At 45.2% G+C, this 19,964-nt stretch overlaps 1 protein-coding gene across 2 annotated transcripts in view; it reads right to left on the bottom strand.

Annotated features, from left to right (window-relative positions):
• Positions 1-14,808, bottom strand: part of enpp6 (ectonucleotide pyrophosphatase/phosphodiesterase 6) — a 47,397-nt gene extending 32,589 nt beyond the window's left edge. For both annotated transcript variants that reach the window (XR_013498218.1, XM_078215098.1), the window contains exons 1-3: positions 14,242-14,808; positions 6,838-7,017; positions 1,909-2,020 (exon numbers count right to left, since the gene is read on the bottom strand). Coding sequence is in view for 1 of the 2 variants with exons in the window: in XM_078215098.1 (XP_078071224.1) it covers positions 1,909-2,020; positions 6,838-7,017; positions 14,242-14,485 (536 nt within the window). In the remaining variant the exon portion in view is untranslated. The remainder of the gene's footprint in view (positions 1-1,908; positions 2,021-6,837; positions 7,018-14,241) is intronic.
• Between the last annotated feature and the right edge of the window lie 5,156 nt (positions 14,809-19,964).

Here is a 19,964-nt window from a genome sequence, read left to right as displayed (position 1 = left end):
TTAGTGAACCAGGTGGGTTTTTCCGACAATCGACAATGGTTTCATGGTCATCAGTAGATTCTCAATTCCAGATTTTTTTTTAAAAGTCAAATTCCACCATCTGCCGTGGTGGGATTCGAACCCGGGTCCCCAGAACCTTCGCTGAGTTTCTGGATTAATAGTCTGGTGACAATATCACTAGGCCATTGCCTCCCTCTCACAGAGTTTAGGGCTAATTTAACATTCAGGGTAGTGAGATGGAAGGATTTCTGAAGTGTGTTCAGGAGAGTTTTTAGGATCAGTATGTTTTCAGCCCAACAAAGAAGGAGGCTTCACTGGGCCTGGTTCTGGGCAATGATCGAGTATCAGTAGAGGAATATTCATGGGACACTGATCATAATATTATAAGGTTCAGGTGAGCTATGGAAAAGGTCAAAGAACAATCCAGGCTAAAAATAATTAATTGAGGGAGAGCCAATTTCAATGAGGCCTGAACAGATCCTGCCCAGGTAACTGGGGACCAAAGATCAACAAGCGAAGCTGGGGATGAACCATGTGCTGTCTTTAAAACAGAGATAGCTCGGGTACAGGTAAGGCATGAAGGAGAAAGATAGGAGAATAAAGTCAGTGCTTCCTGGATAATAAAAGCAAGTTATGAAGGATACCTGTTTGATAATACAAGTGCTGAATATGGAAAGTTCAGTGGGCAAGTAAAAATATAAACAAGGACAACAAAGAGGGAGTATAGAATCCCAAAGGTTTATTTATTAGTCACAAATAAGGCTTACATTGACACTGCAATGAAGTTACTGTGAAATTCTCCTCGTCGTCACACTCCGGCACCTGTTCGGCTCAATGCACCCAACCAGCACGCCTTTCAGACTGTGGGAGGAAACCGGAGCACCCGGAGGAAACCCACACAGACACGAGGAGAACGTACAACTCCGCACAGCGCAGAAGGAGGTCATTTGGCCCATCGAATCTGCACCGACCACAATCCCACTCAGGCCCTACCCCTCAACCTCAAGTATTTATCCTGCTAGTATTTACCCTGACACTAAGGGGCAATTTTAGCATGGCCAATCAACCTAACCCGCACATCATTGGAATGTGGGAGGAAACCGGAGCACCCGGAGGAAACCCACGCAGACACGGGGAGAACGTGCAGACTCCGCACAGACAGTGACCCAAGCCGGGAATTGAACCCGGGTCCCTGGCGCTGTGAGGCAGCAGTGCTAACCACTGTGCCACCGTGCTGAGGCAAGAAGAGAAAAGGCAGGCACCTAACACAAAACGGGAATGCAAAAATCTGCTATAGTTACACAACTAGTGAAACGGTGGTAAAAGGAGGAGTGGGGCTGGCTAGGGACATTTATGACAGTGAAGTCCCTCAACCCTGAAACCCATTACTTGGACGAAATGGAGAAGCTGAGCTGAGGCAGTGACACAAGCCAGGAATCGAACATGGGTCCCTGGTTCTTCAAGAGGAGCTGGTTAAGAGGAAATCTGATAGAGATGTTCAAAATCATGGGGTGGTGGGGGTGTCTGGATAGACTCGTTAGAGAGAAACTGTTTCCATTTTGTGGATAGATTAAAAACCAGGGAGCACAAATGGAAAACAAATAGCAAAAGATGTCATGGGAAAAACCTTTTTTTTTTACAGGAGGCGGGTGGTTATTCTTTGCAAAGCGCAGACTGAACGGGTGGTGGAAGCACATTCAGTAATAACTTCCAAAGGGGATTAGTTAATGTTTGAAGAAAAATGTTGCTACAGAAAAATGGAGGGGGAGCTCGACTAGTTGAATTCCTTTTCCAGAAAACTAACAAGGGCTGAATGGCCTCCTTGTGTGCTGTAATCGTTCTATGATAGCTTGATTCTAAATTAAAGAAATAGTAGATTCCTCAATGTGGAATTTCCCAATGTCCTACCTCAGAGCTTCAATGGCATCTAAAGCAGCTGTTGTAAAGTTTCTGTCTGATGGATAGTAATAGTAATTCCGACAGTATGTAGGTTTGACACCCCGGATCTCAACTTCACAACCTGTTTTTAAAAAAATAACATTATTAATTCAGTACTTTTTTTGCTTTAAAAACTCAGCTCCCATTCACCCACCAATCCCGGCTTCCTGTTCTGTGAATGCTCGATTTTAAAATTCTCATCCTTAGTTTGACTCCCTTCGTGGATTTGCCCTCGCTACCCCTGTAACCACTTCCGGCCTTCGGGATATCTGGGCTCTGGGTGTTCAGGCCTCTTGCACATCCCTGATTTTAATTGTTCCACTGTTGGCAGCCATGCCTACAGCAGCCTCCAAACTACGCTTTAGAATTCCCTCTTTTTTCATTTCCAGCTCGAATCATAGAATCCCTACAGTACAGAAGGAGGCCATCTGGCCCATCGGGCTTGCACCAACAACAATCCCACCCGATATCCATAAACCCACATATTTACCTTGCTAATACCTCCGAAACTGGAGTCAGTTATGCATGACCAATCAACTAACCCACACATGACTTTGGGAGGAAACCGGAGCACCTGGAGGAAACCCACACAGACAGTGACCCAAGCCAGGAATCGAACATGGGTCCCTGGTGCTGTGAGGCAGCAGTGCTAACCACTGTGACACCGTGTCAGCTCTCCAGCACTCTTAATCAATGAAAACACTCAGTAAAACCTGTGTTTTTCATCAAGCATTTAGTCACCTTGCTAGTGGCATGGACATGACCAGACGAAGCAATGTTCTTTTTCCTTTATTCTTTCATGGGATGTGGGCATCATTGGTAAGGCCAGGATTTATTCCCCACCTCTAATTGCCCTTGAACCGTGTGGCTTAATCAACCATTTTTGAGGGCAGTTGAGAGTCAACCACATTGCTGCAGCTCTGGAGTCACATGCAGGCCAGACCAGGTAAGGATGGCAGATTTCCTTCCCTAAAGGACATTGGTGAACCAGATGGGTTTTTGCAACAATCAACAATGGTTTTATAGTCATCATTAGACTTTTAATCCCAGATTTTTTTTATTGGATTCAAATTCCATCATCTGTTGTGGTGGGATTCGAACCCAGGTTCCCAGACCATTATCCTGGGTCCTGAAGGTTGATGTCTGTGTTGATATGCGTGATCTTCTTGGAGATCCTCTCCACTTTGAGCCGGCAGTTTGTGCTGTCGAAGGTAGTCTCCACATCCTGAAGGTTGCCCATAGAGTTTTCACCATCTTTACAGTGGGTTTCCTCTGGGTGCTCCGATTTCCTCCCACAGTCCAAAGATGTGCGGGTTAGGTTGATTGGCCAGGTTAAAAATTGCCCCTTAGAGTCCTGGGATGCGTAGGTTAGAGGGATTAGCGGGTAAATTAGCGGGTAAAAAAAAGGGATTAGCGGGTAGGGCCTGGGTGGGATTGTGGTCGGTGCAGACTCGATGGGCCGAATGGCCTCCTTCTGCACTGTAGGGTTTCTATGATTCTATGATGATTCTATGAACCTTGCTCTAATCTGGCATCTGATCATGCATGGCACCATCTACAGGCGGTGATCCAATTGATTTTTAAAATTGGCCACCCCGCAGCGCTAACACACTGCAGGTAACATAAAGAGGAAGAGAGTGGCACCCTCAGTAGGAAGTACTGCCATCCTCAAGAGCTGCCAGCAAGCAGTCCCGCAACCACCTGAACTTATTAGTGGGCACGGCTGGGACTGTAAACTTAGTCACCAAGAAGACAGCAACGGATCCTGGAGGACCCAGACTCAGCAAAGCCCTGGATGGGGAAGGATCAGGAACCCAAGGAGGCGTGTGTTTTGGAGACCGGGTGAGGGGGCACAAAGCAGGGTTATTATCTTGCAGGGTTGGGGGGGGGGTGGATTTGCTGCTAATGCACAGAAAACACCCCCCAAAAGATGGACATCCTCTTCACTCCTGCCTTTTCACCTCAGATGGGGCAACAGCAGACTCCCTTCTATCACCTGCCTGCCCAAACCAACCACAGTGTGGCAAATGTAATATTCAGGTTAATTGGTGGCTTCTTAACAAGCTTACTTCCCAGTTAATGGTGCTTTTTTAAAAGGCCCCTCTTTCACGACTTGAAGAACAAAATCAACACTGACCGTGAGAGCTGTTGTCCTTTAGATGGGATGTTAAACTGAGGCCGCACCTTCTTTCTTACTCCCATGTGCAGTGGAGCAGGGGAGATAACTCCAATCGTCTCTGATCAATATTTATTCCCTCAATCAACACCACAAAACAGGTAAGATCATTATTACATTGTGGGAGTTTGCTGTGCATAAATTGGCTGTCCTACAGGGTGTGCTACACTACAACTGGGACTACACTTTAGAAAGTACTTCATTGGCTGTAAAGTGCATTGAGACATCCTTTGGCTATCAAAGGTGCTATATAAATGCAAGCCTTTCTTTTCTTAATTTAAACATTGTTTCTAAACATTCCGCCAAAGGTTGTTGGTGTTCAGAGATGAAAATGGTCAGGAATTTTCTGGAACCTAACAGATTGTCAGCACTCTTGGCTGGTGTCCTGGCGCACTGGCAATGCACACTGGAAATTTGGACATAGACCCACTACTTTCCCACAACCGGCTGAAGATCCGGGCCAACACCACAGACTCAACGTTACACTTCACAACACTGGAGCCATGTATCTCAGAGTTAAGATTACATATCATTCCACGACTGTCAAGGCAACCGGCTTTTAAAGAAATGCAAGTTCTTTAAAAATTGTAAAAAGATGGGCAAGTTAGGTGGATTGGCCATGCTAAATTGCCCCTTAGTGTCTAAAGATGTCTAGGTTAGATGGATTAGCTACAGGAAATGTATGAGGTTATGGGGTTAGGGTTGGGAGATGGCCTGGGTGAGATACTCTGTCAGAGAGTCGGTGCAGACTCAATGGGCCAAATGGCCTCTTCTGCACTGTATGGATTCTATGATTTTAAGCACACTCGCCAAAGTTCCCAGTACATTTTTGCATTGGCACAGAACAGATTCGCAGTAAATACATTTATTTAGGATCTTTAACAGAACAAAATGTCCCACGGAGCTTCACAGGAGTATTAGAAAATAAACTATGACATTGAGTCACATGAGAGATATTAGGGCAGATGTTCAAAAAGCTGGGTTAAAGTGGCAGTTTTGAAAGAATTTCATGAACACACAAGAACAAAAGAAATAGAAGCAGGAGTGGACACCAGGCCCTTCAAGCCTACCCCGCCATCCTATACAATCATGGCTGATCGATGCTGGCCTTCTCCTCTTTACTGTGCCATTTCCCCATACCCTCTATTCCTCGATCTATTAAATATTTATCTACCTCCACTTTAAATACTTCTAATGATCCAGCCTACACTACCCTTTGGGGCAGAGAATTCCAGAGATTCACCATCCTCTGTGAGAATAAATTTCTACGCACCTCAGTTTTAAATGACTGGCCCTTTATCTTGTAGCTATGTCTCCTTGTTCAAGACTCTCCCACTAGTGAAAACATCTCACCATCTACCCTGTCAAGCCCCCTCAGGATCTTATATGTTTGAATAAGGTCACCCCTCACTCTTCTAAACACCAAGAAATACAGACCCAGCCAGTTAAGTCTTTTTTGAAAGGGCAACCCTCTCATAGAATCATAGAAACCCTACAGTGCAGAAGGAGGCCATTCGGCCCATCGAGTCTGCACCGACCACAATCCCACCCAGGCCCTACCCCCACATATTTTACCCGCTAATCCCTCTAACCTACACATCCCAGGACTCTAAGGGGCAATTTTTTAACCTGGCCAATCAACCTAACCTGCACATCTTTGGACTGTGGGAGGAAACCGGAGCACCCGGAGGAAACTCACGCAGACACGAGGAGAATGTGCAAACTCCACACAGACAGTGACCCGAGCCGGGAATCGAACCCGGGACCCTGGAGCTGTGAAGCAGCAGTGCTAACCACTGTGCTACCGTGCCGCCCCAGGGATTAGTCTGGTGCATCGCCTTTGGATTGCCTTCAATGTTACTATATCCTTCTTAAGGTAAGGGGAACAAAACTGTACACAGCATTCCAGATGAGACCTCACCAACACACTGTACAATGGCAATAAAACCTCCTTATGTTTAAACTCCAACCCCTTTGCAATAAAGGCCAAAATGTTGTTTGCCTTCTTAACTACATGTTGGGCCAGCTTGCTAGTTTTTTGTGATTATTGCACTAGAACACCTCAATCCCTCTGCACTTCACTCACCTGCAGTCTCTCTCCATTTAGATAATACTCTTCCTTTTAATTCCTCCTATCAAAGTGCATGACCTCACACTTCCCCACATTAAACTCCATTTGCCAGGTTTTCGCCCAGTCACCCAATCTATCTATATCCCATTGCAGAATCACAATATTGAGGTTGGAAATAACTAGGGGGGCAGAGAGGTGTCAGGATGACATTCCAGAGCTGAGGGCCTAGGAACTGACAGTGAAGCAACCCACCAGTGGTGGAAGGAATAAAATCAGGAATGCCCAGGAGGCCAGAATTAGATGAGCGCAGATATCCCAGAGGGTTGAGAAACTTGAGATCATAGAGATATGAATACATTGACTGCAACATTCTTGAGTCTTGTATCAAGGAAACATGGCTTTTTATCTTGGCAATTACTGCCGTATTACATGTGGCTCAAAAGACATAAACAAGAAATGACAAAGGCCAAGGAAAGGGAGTTAGGGGAACAGGGAAGGTTAAACAAAATCTGCCTGAGTTTACATCCCAGCTGTATTCATTCATTAATGTCACTGCCATTATCAACTGTCAAAACAATTTGGTGTTAGGGGGGGCTACATTAAAGTAATCATGAAGATAATAGTGAGAGGTCCGTGTAATGTAAATACTAACCTGGCCAGTAATACATATAAACTGGTCTCTTATTCTTCATCATGGTAACCCAGATTGGTTCTGACGCTTCCCACCACATAGGGAGTCGGCTATCCTCATTCTCACCAATCAGAAATGACGTGTTCGTTTGCTGATCCCACATATAATTTCCAATCATCTGGTGCACTTCGCAATAGTGTCCTGGAGAAATCACAGAGATCGTCAAAAACATGAGTCTTCACCTCACACAAATATCACACTTTCATCAATCAATCTTCTGCCAGTCAATGTGGTGCTTGGCATTGTTTACTAATTAACTAAAATATCATTGATGTGGAGATGCCAGTGTTGGACTGGGGTGGGCACAGTAAGAAGTCTTGCAACACCAGGTTAAATTCCAACAGGTTTATTTGGTATCACGAGCTTTCGGAGTGCTGCTCCTTCATCAGGTGAGTCGAGAGTTGGGGTCACAAACACCGCATATATAGACTAGACTCAATTGCAAGATAATGGTTGGAATGCAAGTCTTAACAGGTAATCAAGTCTTTACTTGCCTGGGCCTGGACTTGCAAAATCCTACTAACTGTCCGAGCTTGAGACAATTAACATCTCTTTAACATGTGATTATCCCTCTCTCCACTCGCATTCTCTGTACCTGTAAAGACTTGATTACCTGTTAAGACTCGCATTCCAACCATTATCTTGCAATTGAGTCTCTGTCTATATATGCCGTGTCTGTGAACTCAACTCTCCACTCACCTGATGAAGGAGCAGCGCTCCAAAAGCTCGTGATACCAAATAAACCTGTTGGATTTTAAGAAATCTCACAGCACCAAGGATCCATGACCGGAGTGGAAATTAGTAAAAAAATGTGTTGGGTAAAAGGATTAAACATACACGAGGCTCCTGGGACTAAAGGACTCTTTCCTTTTATAACTGGTCTAAATTATGCTCTTTATCAACTTTAGGTAAAGTTAACCTTAAGAGTCAATTAATTCAATGTGTGAAAATACAAAGGGCTCTGCCAAGTAAGTATATTCACCAGTGGCTCTGAGCCTAACCCCTCCCAGCCAAGGACATTGATTCACAGCCTGTGAGGGCTAGCACACTGAAAAGGATCATTCACCAGACTCTTCTTGAATTAAACATTCTCTGAACTCACTAACTTTGTTACGGTCAGTTGTAGAACTTTACCACAGCCCCTGACAGAAATCTGCTAACTCAGCAGAGTTCAGGAATCAAACCTGTGGGAAGTCTGAAAAAATACCAAACCAAGCATTACTAATTTTGTCCTTTAGTCCCAGGAGCCTCGTGTATGTTTAATCCTTTTACCCAACACATTTTTTACTCATTTCCACTCCAGTCATGGATCAGTTAACCTTTTGGCCTTGACTAAAATTGGCCTGGTTAATGAAAACTATTGCAAAGAATCCAGAGTATATACCAGAACCTCAAACATTAGCTATGTCTCTTTTCTTAGAGGTAGGCGCCGTTGGAGGCATTCAATCAGAAGAAAGAGGAGTCAGATTGACATGGCTCTGATGGGTGCCAGGCATTGGGTTTGTACCTAGACTTCACTTTCTAACCATGGTAAACTTCTCTGTGCATTTCAAAAATATTTTGTTATTATTTAAGTCTTCATGGTTTTTTTCCAAATTCTTATCGTTGGTTTCATATTGGTGTTAGAAGCTGGCAACAGTGGGATGGCAAACAAGATGCAGTAAGTGGGTGACGAGTGCACAACAGGTACAGGACAATGACATCAACAGTGGAAGGAACAGTGCACGTGCTGGTGGACAGAATGCATACTGACCTCCTGTTCCAGTTCGGTGTCAGGGATACAGTGCTTGTTTTTTGATTTGACTTGATTTATCATTGTCACATGTATCGGTATACAGTGAAAAGTATTGTTTCTTGCATGCTATACAGACAAAGCACACCATTCATAGAGGAGGAAAGGAGAGGCTGCAGAATGTAGTGTTACAGTCATAGCTAGGGTATAGAGAAAGATCAACTTAATATAAGGTAGGTCCATTCAAAAGTTTGATGGCAGCAGGGAAGAAGCTGTTCTTGACTCTGTTGATACATGACCTCAGACTTTTGTATCTTTTTCCCGATGGAAGAAGGTGGAAGAGAGTATGTCCGGGGTGCGTGGGGTCCTTGATTATGCTAGCTGCTTTTCCGAGGCAGCAGGAAGTGTAGACAGAGTCAATGGATGGGAGGCTGGTTTGCGTGATGGACTGGGCTTCGTTCACAGCCCTTTGTAATTTTGTCTCTCCCCATTCTTCCCACTGAAATGAAGCTCTTCACACTCCTCTGTCCTGAATTACATTGTAAGAAGTCTCACAACACCAGGTTAAAGTCCAACAGGTTTATTTGGTAGCAAATACCATAAGCTTTCGGAGCAGAGCTCCTTCGTCAGATGGAGTGGATACAGATATCCACTCCATCTGACGAAGGAGCTCTGCTCCGAAAGCTTATGGTATTTGCTACCAAATAAACCTGTTGGACTTTAACCTGGTGTTGTGAGACTTCTTACTGTGCTTACCCCAGTCCAACGCCAGCATCTCCACATCCTGAATTACATCTGTCATGTGTCTGCTCATTTAATCAACTTATCTCCTACCCGCTGAGCTGTCTCTATCCTCCTCCAATTTTACACTACCTGCGAACTTTGAAATGAAGCACAATAGAACATTATTACACCTTCTATAAACTTTGATAGGGAATACGTCAAGCAGATTTTGCACTGCAAGTTACATTTTTTGATAAAATAGGGTACAAAGGAACTTTGCATTAGCAGTGAAAGTATGTACTTTGACCTTGGCATAGCATGGGAATTTTAATGGCAATGTTTGTAAAGTTAAGACTGTCTATTCTGCTGAAGATAAGAAGTACTTCTTCAGATGAGGTGATTGGTGCTTTCTCTATTTGATCAAAAGAACTTGCAATTGAGTCTAGTCTATGTATGCGGTGTTTGTGACCCCAACTCTTGACTCACCTGATGAAGGAGCAGCATTTTAGCTTTGACAAAGGGTCATCTGGACTCGAAACATCAGCTCTTTTCTCTCCTTACAGATGCTGCCCAACCTGCTGAGATTTCCCTTGATCAAAAGAACCTAAAGATATGACAGTACACAGGGATATGACAGCTTTGTGTACTTGATAAAAGCAAATTACTGCGGTTGCTGAAATCTGAAACCATTACACAAACCAGCCTCTCATCCATTGACTCTGTCGACACTTGCTGCTGCCTCAGCAAAGCAGCCTGCATAGTTAAGGACCCCATGCACCCTGGACATTCTCTCTTTCACCTTCTTCCTTTGAGAAAAAGATACAAAAGTCTGAGGTCACACACCAACTGACTCAAGAACAGCTTCTTCCCTGCTGCCATCAGACTTTTGAATGGACCTACCTTGCATTACATCCTATACTCTAGCTATGACTGTAGCAGTACATTCTGCACTCTCTTGTTTTCTTCTCTATGAATAGTATGCTTTGTCTGTATAGCGCGCAAGAAACAATACTTTTCACTGTATACTAATACGTTTCAATAATAAATCAAATCAAATCAAATTTTGTTCCTTACTGAGATTGTGGAAGGACAGTTGTTCCCTAAAGATATTGGGTGGATTTGACTGAGCCCCTTTCTCTCCCTCCTCCCTCTTCGAGCAACTTGTCATGTTCTGTGTTAGCTCTGTCTATTCTCCCTGTCTTGCTTCAGGGCAGAATGGATAGGAAACACAGTACCAATGATTGAAAACAAGTCTCCTGAGCAGAAACCTTGAAGTCAGAACCAAGGTGCTCACCATGTTTCCTGCTACTCCTTATAGACATCCCAGCATTGACATGACAGTGTAAACCACCATCCACTAACTCAACAGCAGCTATCGGAGACCAAGCAGCAAGAAACTTAAGAGTGGTTCTTAATCCCTTTAAGTAGCACTGGGTGTGGATTTTTTTTCTCACTGCTGAAGGCATGTTCAGCTGTGTGACATTAAGAGAGGACTTATTTAAGACTGCAATTGTCTATTTGGATTCAAATAGAAACATAGAAACACAGAAAATACAAGTAGGAATAGGCCATTCAGCCCTTCGAGCCTGCTCCACCATTCAATTTGATCATGGCTGATCATCAAATTTAATATCCTGATCCTCCCCTTCCCCTCATATCCCTTGATCCCTTTAGCCCAAGAGCTACATCTAATTTCTTCTTGAAATCAGACAATGTTTTGGCCTCAAATATATTCTGTGATAGTAAATTCCACACATTCACCACCCTCTGAGTGAGGAAATTTATCCTCACCACAGTCGTAGAATCGTAGAATCATAGAATCCCTACAGTGCAGAAAGAGGCCATTCACCCCATCAAGCCTGCACCGACAACTATCCCACCCAGACCCTATTCCCATAACCCCACGTATTTACCCTCCTAATCCCCCTTACACCAAGGGGCAATTTAGCATGGTCAATCTACCTAACCTGCACATCTTTGGAATGTGGGAGGAAACCGGAGCATCCAGAGGAAACCCACACAGACACAGGGAGAACGTGCAAACTCCACACAGACAGTTCCCTGGTGCTGTGAGGCAGCTGTCCTAACTACTGTGCCGCCCCCAAAAGGTTCACCCCTTATCCTCAAACTATGATCCCTAGTTCTGAACTCCCCCACCATTAGGAACATTCTTTCTGAATCTGCCCTGCCTAATCCTGTTAGAATTTTATATGTTTCTATGCGATCCCCTCTCACTCTCTTCTAAACTCCAATGAATATAATCCTAACTGACTTTATCTCTCCTCATATGACAGACCTGCCATCCCAGAAATCAGCCTGGTAAACCTTTGCTGTACTCCCTCTATAGCAAGGACATCCTTCCTCAGATAAGGACACCAAAACTGCGCACAATACTCCAGATAGCCTCACCACGCCCTGTACAATTGTGGTAAAACATCACTATCCCTATACTCAAATCCTCTCACTATGAAGGCCAACATACTATTTGCCTTCTTTACTGCCTGCTGTACCTGCACACTTACTTTCAGCATCTGATGTACAAGGACACCAAGGTCTCACCGAGTATCCACCTTTCTCAATTTACACCTATTTAAATAATAATTCACCTTCCTATTATTGCTACCAAAGTGGATAACTTCATGTTTATCTACATTATACTGTATCTGCCATGCAGATGCCCAGTCACTCAGCCTGTCCAAATCATGCTGAAACAACTCTGCATCCTCCTCACAGCTCAGCATCTCACCCAACTTTGCATCGTCTACAAAATTTGATATAATACATTCAGTTCCCTTTTCCAAATTATTAATATATAATGTGAACAGTTGGGGTCCTAGCACAGATCCCTGTGGAATTCCAATAGTCACTGACTGCCAATCAAAAAAGACCCACTCTTTGCTTCCCATCGACTAACCAGCTTTCTATCCATCTCAAGGCACTACCCGCAATCTCATGTGCTTTAACTTTACATAGTAGTCTACTGTGTGAGACCTTGTCGAAAGCCTTCTGAAAGTCTAAATAAACCACATCCACCGGTTCTCCTCGGTCAACTCTACTAGTTACATCCCCAAAAAATTCCAATAGATTCGTCAAGCATGATTTCCCCTTTGTAAATCCATGCTGACTTTGCCTGATTATACCACTGCCTTCCAAATGCTGAGCTATGAAATTCTTGATAATGGACTCTAGCAACTTCCCTAGTATTGACATTAGGCTCACTGGTCTATAGTTCCCTGTTTTCTATCTACCTCCTTTTTTGAATAACAGGCTTACATTAATTACCCTCCAATCTGTAGGAACCAGTCCAGGGTCCAAAGAATTTTGGAAAATGATGACTAATGTATCTATTATTTCCAGGGCCACTTCCTTAAGTACAAAGAAGAACAAGAACAAAGAACAATACAGCACAGGAACAGGCCCTTCGGCCCTCCAAGCCCGTGCCGCTCCCTGGTCCAAACTAGACCATTCTTTTGTATCCCTCCATTCCCACTCCGTTCATGTGGCTATCTAGATAAGTCTTAAACGTTCCCAGTGTGTCCGCCTCCACCACCTTGCCTGGCAGCGCATTCCAGGCCCCCACCACCCTCTGTGTAAAATATGTCCTTCTGATATCTGTGTTAAACCTCCCCCCCTTCACCTTGAACCTATGACCCCTCGTGAACGTCACCACCGACCTGGGGAAAAGCTTCCCACTGTTCACCCTATCTATGCCTTTCATAAGTTTATACACCTCTATTAAGTCTCCCCTCATCCTCCGTCTTTCCAGTGAGAACAACCCTAGTTTACCCAATCTCTCCTCATAACTAAGCCCCTCCATACCAGGCAACATCCTGGTAAACCTCCTCTGTACTCTCTCCAAAGCCTCCACATCCTTCTGGTAGTGTGGCGATCAGAACTGGACGCAGTATTCCAAATGCGGCCGAACCAACGTTCTATACAACTGCAACATCAGACCCCAACTTTTATACTCTATGCCCCGTACTCTGGGATGAAGATTATCAGGACCTGGAGATTTATCCACCTTCAATCCCATCAATTTCCCCAAAACCATTTCTCTGCTAATGCTGATTTCCTTCAGCTCCTTGGTAAAACTTGTTTCTCTCAAGACTTCAGCAGCTGTCTTTTTGGCAGCACTTACTTTCTTAGCATGTTTATTTTTATTTGATCTGTAAAGTGGCCCGCTAGCAGGGCGATTCAAGGCTATTTTAATCTGGGCTTACACACCACACTGGAGTTCAGTCTGCATGCACTGCCATGCTCAAGCAGAGATCCTGCAGTGTCTCCAAAGGAGGGGGGAGCGAGCGAGTGCATAACAGCAGCAAAGCCTCACAAAATTGTACCCCCCTGGAAACGAGAGACCTATTTTTCAACAAAAGAGAACCTGTGTGGACTATTCTTGAGAAGATAACTCATCACTGGCCTCCTGAACATTTCAATCATTCCCGTCTGGCCAAGTAACCCAAGAGGGCTCACTGGTCTATAATTTCCTGTTTTCTCTCTACCTCCTTTTTTGAATAGCGGGTTTACATTCGCTGCCCTCCAACCTGTAGGAACCAGTCCAGGGACCAAAGATTTTAAAGTGAGCGCACAACACAACGCGACTCTTGTTCTATTCGCTTATAATAGGGTTCAAATAGGGTTTGCCCAACGCTGCACATCATATGCTAAATAACCTTATTTAAACAGATAACCAGAATATTTGCTTGTCTAAATGAACGGCAATACGTTTTGTGTGCATTTGTAAAAATAATATCCTGTGAAACGCGCCTGTAAGCAGAATTAAACACGGATATGTCAGAATGCAAAGTCCATTGAATGTTTTGTGAGCGCGATATTTCAGTGGGTTTTGTTTTGAGAGAACCCCCGGTGTGTGTATCACTGGAAAGCCTCTCTCTGTCCTCCTCACTTACCAGTCATGAGGGAGTAATAGTTAGGGTAGGAGAGGCTGGGGAACTCCGGCATCAGGTAATCCGCTTTGACTCCCCTTTCCACGATCTCCCGGAGAGCCGGCAAGTTCTGCAGCTCCTCTTGCTTGATGTAATCGAAGCGGAAGCCATCGATTAGGAAAACCAGGAGCTTTCTCTTGGCGGAGCAGCTGGGGATGGAGAGGAAGGCGAGCACTCCGAGGACACAGAGAGCGGCGTGCCTGCCCATTGTGGATCCCTGGCTGCTGTGGGCTGGCTGGCTACAGATACTGGATCCTGGCGGGGTGAGAGGAGCTTGGCAGCTGAAGTCTCTGTAAAGGGATGGCGAGGTCAAAGTACCAGATCCAAAGGCTTCGACAAAAAGAACCGCATCAGCTTTACCCAACAGGAGATCCTGACTTTAATTGTAGACGCTATCTTCCTTGGTTCTCAGGGTGTATGTGTTGTAATCTTGGCTCCCGTAAGCACCAGCTGGACTTCCCTGTGTTGCTTCGTGTGCACATTTTGGTAGCCGTTCTGAGCCTATTATAGGGACAGAGAATTAGGATTCGGCCATTCGGCTCATCCAGCTTGCTCCACCATTCAATATCAGACAATCTTTACATTTACTTTCTTGACAATTTGCCTATCTTGGTGTCATCAGCAAATGTAGCTAACATACATTCAGTCCTTTCATAGAATCCTGCAGAAGGAGGCTATTCAGCCAATCAAGTCTGCACCGACCCCAATCCCACCCAGGCCTTATCCCCATAACCCCATGCATCTCCCCTCGCTAATTCCCCTGACACTAAAGGGGAATTTAGCATGGTCAATCTACCTAACCTGCACATCTTTGGACTGTGGGAGGAAACCGGAGCACCCGGAGGAAACCCACGCAGACACGGGGAGAATGTGCAAACTCCACACAGACAGTGACCCAAGCCAGGAATTGAACCCGGGTCCCTGATGCTGTGAGGCAGCAGTGCTAACCACTGTGCCACCATGCTGCCCAAGTCATTGATATAAATCCAAGCCATTGATATAAATTGCAAATAGTTGAGGACCCAGCACTAATCTCTGCGGCACTCCACTACTTACAACTTGCCAATATAAGAACATAATCGAGGGATTGAGTTTAGGAGTCTGGGGATAATGATGCAGCTATATAAGACCCTCGTCAGACCCCACTTGGAGTACCGTGCTCAGTTCTGGTCGCCTCACTATAGGAAGGATGTGGAAAAGATTGAAAGGGTGCAGAGGAGATTTACAAGGATGTTGCCTGGATTGAGTGGCATGCCTTATGAGGATAGGCTGAGGGAGCTCGGTATTTTCTCCTTGGAGAGACGAAGGATGAGAGGACACCTAATAGAGGTGTATAAGATGCTGAGAGGCAAAGATCGGGTGGACTCTCAGAGGCTTTTGCCCAGGGTGGAAATGTCTGCTAAGAGAGGGCACAGGTTTAGGGTGCTGGGGGGTAGATACAGGGGAGATGTTAGGGGTAAGTTTTTCACACAGAGGGTGGTGGGTGAGTGGAATCGGCTGCCGTCAGTGGTGGTGGAGGCGAACTCAGTAGGGTCTTTTAAGAGACTCCTGGATGAGTACATGGAGTGTAATAGGATGGAGGGTTATAGGTAGGTCTAGAAGGTAGGGATGTGTTCGGCACAACTTGTGAGCCGAAGGGCCAGTTTGTACTGTAGTTTTTCTATGTTTCTATGTTTCTATAAGAACATAAGAAATAGGAGCAGGAGTAGGCCATCTAGCCCCTTGAGCCTGCCCCGCCATTCAATAAGATCATGGCTGATCTGAAGTGGATCAGTTCCACTTACCCGCCTGATCCCTATAACCCTAATTCCCTTACCGATCAGGAATCCATCTATCTGTGATTTAAACATATTCAACGAGGTAGCCTCCACCACTTCAGTGGGCAGAGAATTCCAGAGATTCACCACCCTCTGAGAGAAGAAGTTCCTCCTCAACTCTGTCCTAAGCTGACCCCCCTTTATTTTGAGGCTGTGCCCTCTAGTTCTAATTTCCTTTCTAAGTGGAAAGAATCTCTGCATCTCTACCCTATCCAGCCCCTTCATTATCTTATAGGTCTCTATAAGATCCCCCCTCAGCCTTCTAAATTCCAACGAATACAAACCCAATCTGCTCAGTCTCTGCTCATAATCAACACCCCTCATCTCTGGTATCAACCTGGTGAACCTTCTCTGCACTCCCTCCAAGGCCAATATATCCTTCCGCAAATAAGGGGACCAATACTGCACACAGTATTCCAGCTGCGGCCTCACCAATGCCCTGTACAGATGCAGCAAGACATCTCTGCTTTGATATTCTATCCCCCTTGCGATATAGGCCAACATCCCATTTGCCTTCTTGATCACCTGTTGCACCTGCAGACTGGGTTTTTGTGTCTCATGCACAAGGACCCCCAGGTTCCTCTGCACAGCAGCATGTTGTAATTTCTTTCCATTTAGATAATAATCCAATTTGCTATTATTTCTTCCAAAGTGAATAACCTCGCATTTGTTAACGTTATACTCCATCTGCCAGATCCTCGCCCACTCACTCAGCCTGTCCAAATCTCTCTGCAGACCTTCTACGCCCTCCACACGATTCACTTTTCCACTTATCTTTGTGTCGTCTGCAAACTTTGTTACCCTACACTCAGTCCCCTCCTCCAGATCGTCTATATAAATGGTAAATAGTTGAGGCCCCAGTACCGATCCCTGCGGCACGCCACTAGTTACCATCTGCCAACCAGAAAAGCATCCATTTATTCTGACTCTCTGCTTCCTGTTGGACAGCCAATCCCCAATCCAAGCTAACACCCTATCCCCAACTCCGTGTGACCCAATCTTCTTCAGCAACCTTTTGTGAGACACTTTATCAAACGCCTTTTGGAAATCCAAAAACACCGCATCCACCGGTTCCCCTCCGTCAACCGCACCAGTCACATCTTCATAAAAATCCAACAAGTTCGTCAAGCACGACTTTCCCCTCATGAATCCATGCTGCGTCTGCTTAATCGAACCATTCTTATCCAGATGGCCTGCTATTTCTTCTTTAATGATGGATTCCAGCACTTTCCCAACTACAGACGTTAAGCTAACCGGCCTGTAGTTACCCACCTTTTGTCTATTTCCTTTTTTAAACAGCGGCGTAACATTAGCCATTTTCCAATCCGCCGGCACTACCCCAGAATCCAAAGAATTTTGATAAATAACCACTAACGCATCCGCTATTACATAGAACATAGAACAGTACAGCACAGAACAGGCCCTTCAGCCCACGATGTTGTGCCGAGCTTTATCTGAAACCAAGATCAAGCTATACCACTCCCTATCATCCTGGTGTGCTCCATGTGCCTATCCAATAACCGCTTAAATGTTCCTAAAGTGTCTGACTCCACTATCACTGCAGGCAGTCCATTCCACAACCCAACCACTCTGCGTAAAGAACCTACCTCTGATATCCTTCCTATATCTCCCACCATGAACCCTATAATTATGCCCCCTTGTAATAGCTCCATCCACCCGAGGAAATAGTCTTTGAACATTCACTCTATCTATCCCCTTCATCATTTTATAAACCTCTATTAAGTCTCCCCTCAGCCTCCTCCGCTCCAGAGAGAACAGCCCTAGCTCCCTCAAGCTTTCCTCATAAGACCTACCCTCCAAACCAGGCAGCATCCTGGTAAATCTCCTCTGCACTCTTTCCAGCGCTTCCACATCCTTCTTATAGTGAGGTGACTAGAACTGCACACAATATTCCAAATGTGGTCTCACCAAGGTCCTGTACAGTTGCAGCATAACCCCACAGCTCTTAAACTCCAACCCCAGTTAATAAAAGCTAACACACTGTAGGCCTTCTTCACAGCTCTATCTACTTGAGTGGCAATCTTTAGAGATCTGTGGATATGGACTCCAAGATCTCTCTGTTCCTCCACAGTCTTCAGAACCCTACCTTTGACCTTGTAATCCACATTTAAATTAGTCCTACCAAAATGAATCACCTCACATTTCTCAGGGTTAAACTCCATTTGCCATTTTTCAGCCCAGCTTTGCATCCTATCTATGTCTCTTTGCAGCCTACAACAGCCCTCCACCTCATCCACTACTCCACCAATCTTGGTGTCATCAGCAAATTTACTGATCCACCCTTCAGCCCCCTCCTCTAAGTCATTAATAAAAATCACAAAGAGCAGAGGACCAAGCACTGATCCCTGTGGCACTCCGCTAGCAACCTGCCTCCAATCCGAAAATTTTCCATCGACCACCACCCTCTGTCTTCGATCAGACAGCCAGTTACCTATCCAATCGGCCAACTTTCCCTCTATCCCACACCTCCTCACTTTCATCATAAGCCGACCATGGGGGACCTTATCAAACGCCTTACTAAAATCCATGTATATGACATCAACTGCCCTACCTTCATCAACACACTTAGTTACCTCCTCAAAAAATTCTATCAAATTTGTGAGGCACGAATCCGTGCTGACTATCCCGGATTAATCCGCATCTTTCTAAATGGTCGTTAATCCCATCCCTAAAGACCTTTTCCATCAATTTACCAACCACCGAAGTAAGACTAACCGGTCTATAATTACCAGGGTCATTTCTATTCCCTTTCTTAAACAGAGGTACAACATTCGCCAGTCTCCAGTCCTCTGGCACCATCCCCGTGGACAATGAGGACCCAAAGATCAAAGCCAAAGGCTCTGCAATCTCATCCCTTGCCTCTGACATTTTGCAATCTCATCCTTTACTTCTGACATTTCTTTCAGCACCCTGGGATGCATTCCATCTGGGCCCGGGGACTTGTCCACCTTCAGTCCCGTTAGTCTACCAAGCACTGCCTCCCTGGTAACATTAATTGTATTGAGTACCTCTCCTCCTACCAACCCTCTATCGTTAATATTCGGTAAACTATTTGTGTCTTCCACCGTGAGGACCACACAAACTCCACACAGACAGTAACCCAAGCCGGGAATCGAACCCGGGTCCCTGGCACCGTGAGGCCGCAGTGCTAACCACTGTGCCACCGTGCCGCCCTCTCGGGCAACTTCTCTTATTTGAGTATTTTTCTTAGCCGATGCTGTTAACAGTTCTCTCTCCTCCAGCACCATCTCTCAACCCTATAAATCTGCTGTTATCAAACAAACTCACATTCGACCCCTCTGTCTTTGCAAATTACTGCCCAATTTCCAACTGCCTTTTCCTCTCTCAAGTCCTTGATCATTCAAGTTCCTCCAAATCTGGTCCCATCTTTCCCACAGTTCCATATCTGAACCTTTCCAATCAGGTTTCTGCTCCTGTTGTATCACAACAAGTGGAACTTTTGCAATACTCTAGGGATTAAATACTTAGAATGATAGAATCCCTACAGAAGGAGGCCATTCAGCCCATCGAGCCTGCACCGACAACAATCCCACCCAGGCCCTATCCCTATAACCCTATGCATTTACCCTGCTAGTCCTCCTGAAACTACAGGGCAATTTAGCATGGCCATGCAACCTAACCCGCACACCAAAATCCCTATCTCCGTAACCCCACACATTTACCCCACTAATCCCCCTAACCTACACATCTTTGGTCACTAAGAGGCAATTTAGCATAGACAATCAACGTAACCCGCACGCATCTTTGGAGTGTGGGAGGAAACCGGAGCACCCAAAGGAAACCCACGCAGACACGGGGAGAATGTGCAAACTCCACACTGACAGTCAC

The sequence above is a fragment of the Mustelus asterias genome, chromosome 6, assembly GCF_964213995.1.
Source record: "Mustelus asterias chromosome 6, sMusAst1.hap1.1, whole genome shotgun sequence".
NCBI classification, from domain to species: Eukaryota; Metazoa; Chordata; class Chondrichthyes; order Carcharhiniformes; family Triakidae; genus Mustelus; species Mustelus asterias.
Note: the sequence above shows the minus strand (reverse complement) of the source record. Positions and strands in the feature narration are given on the sequence as shown.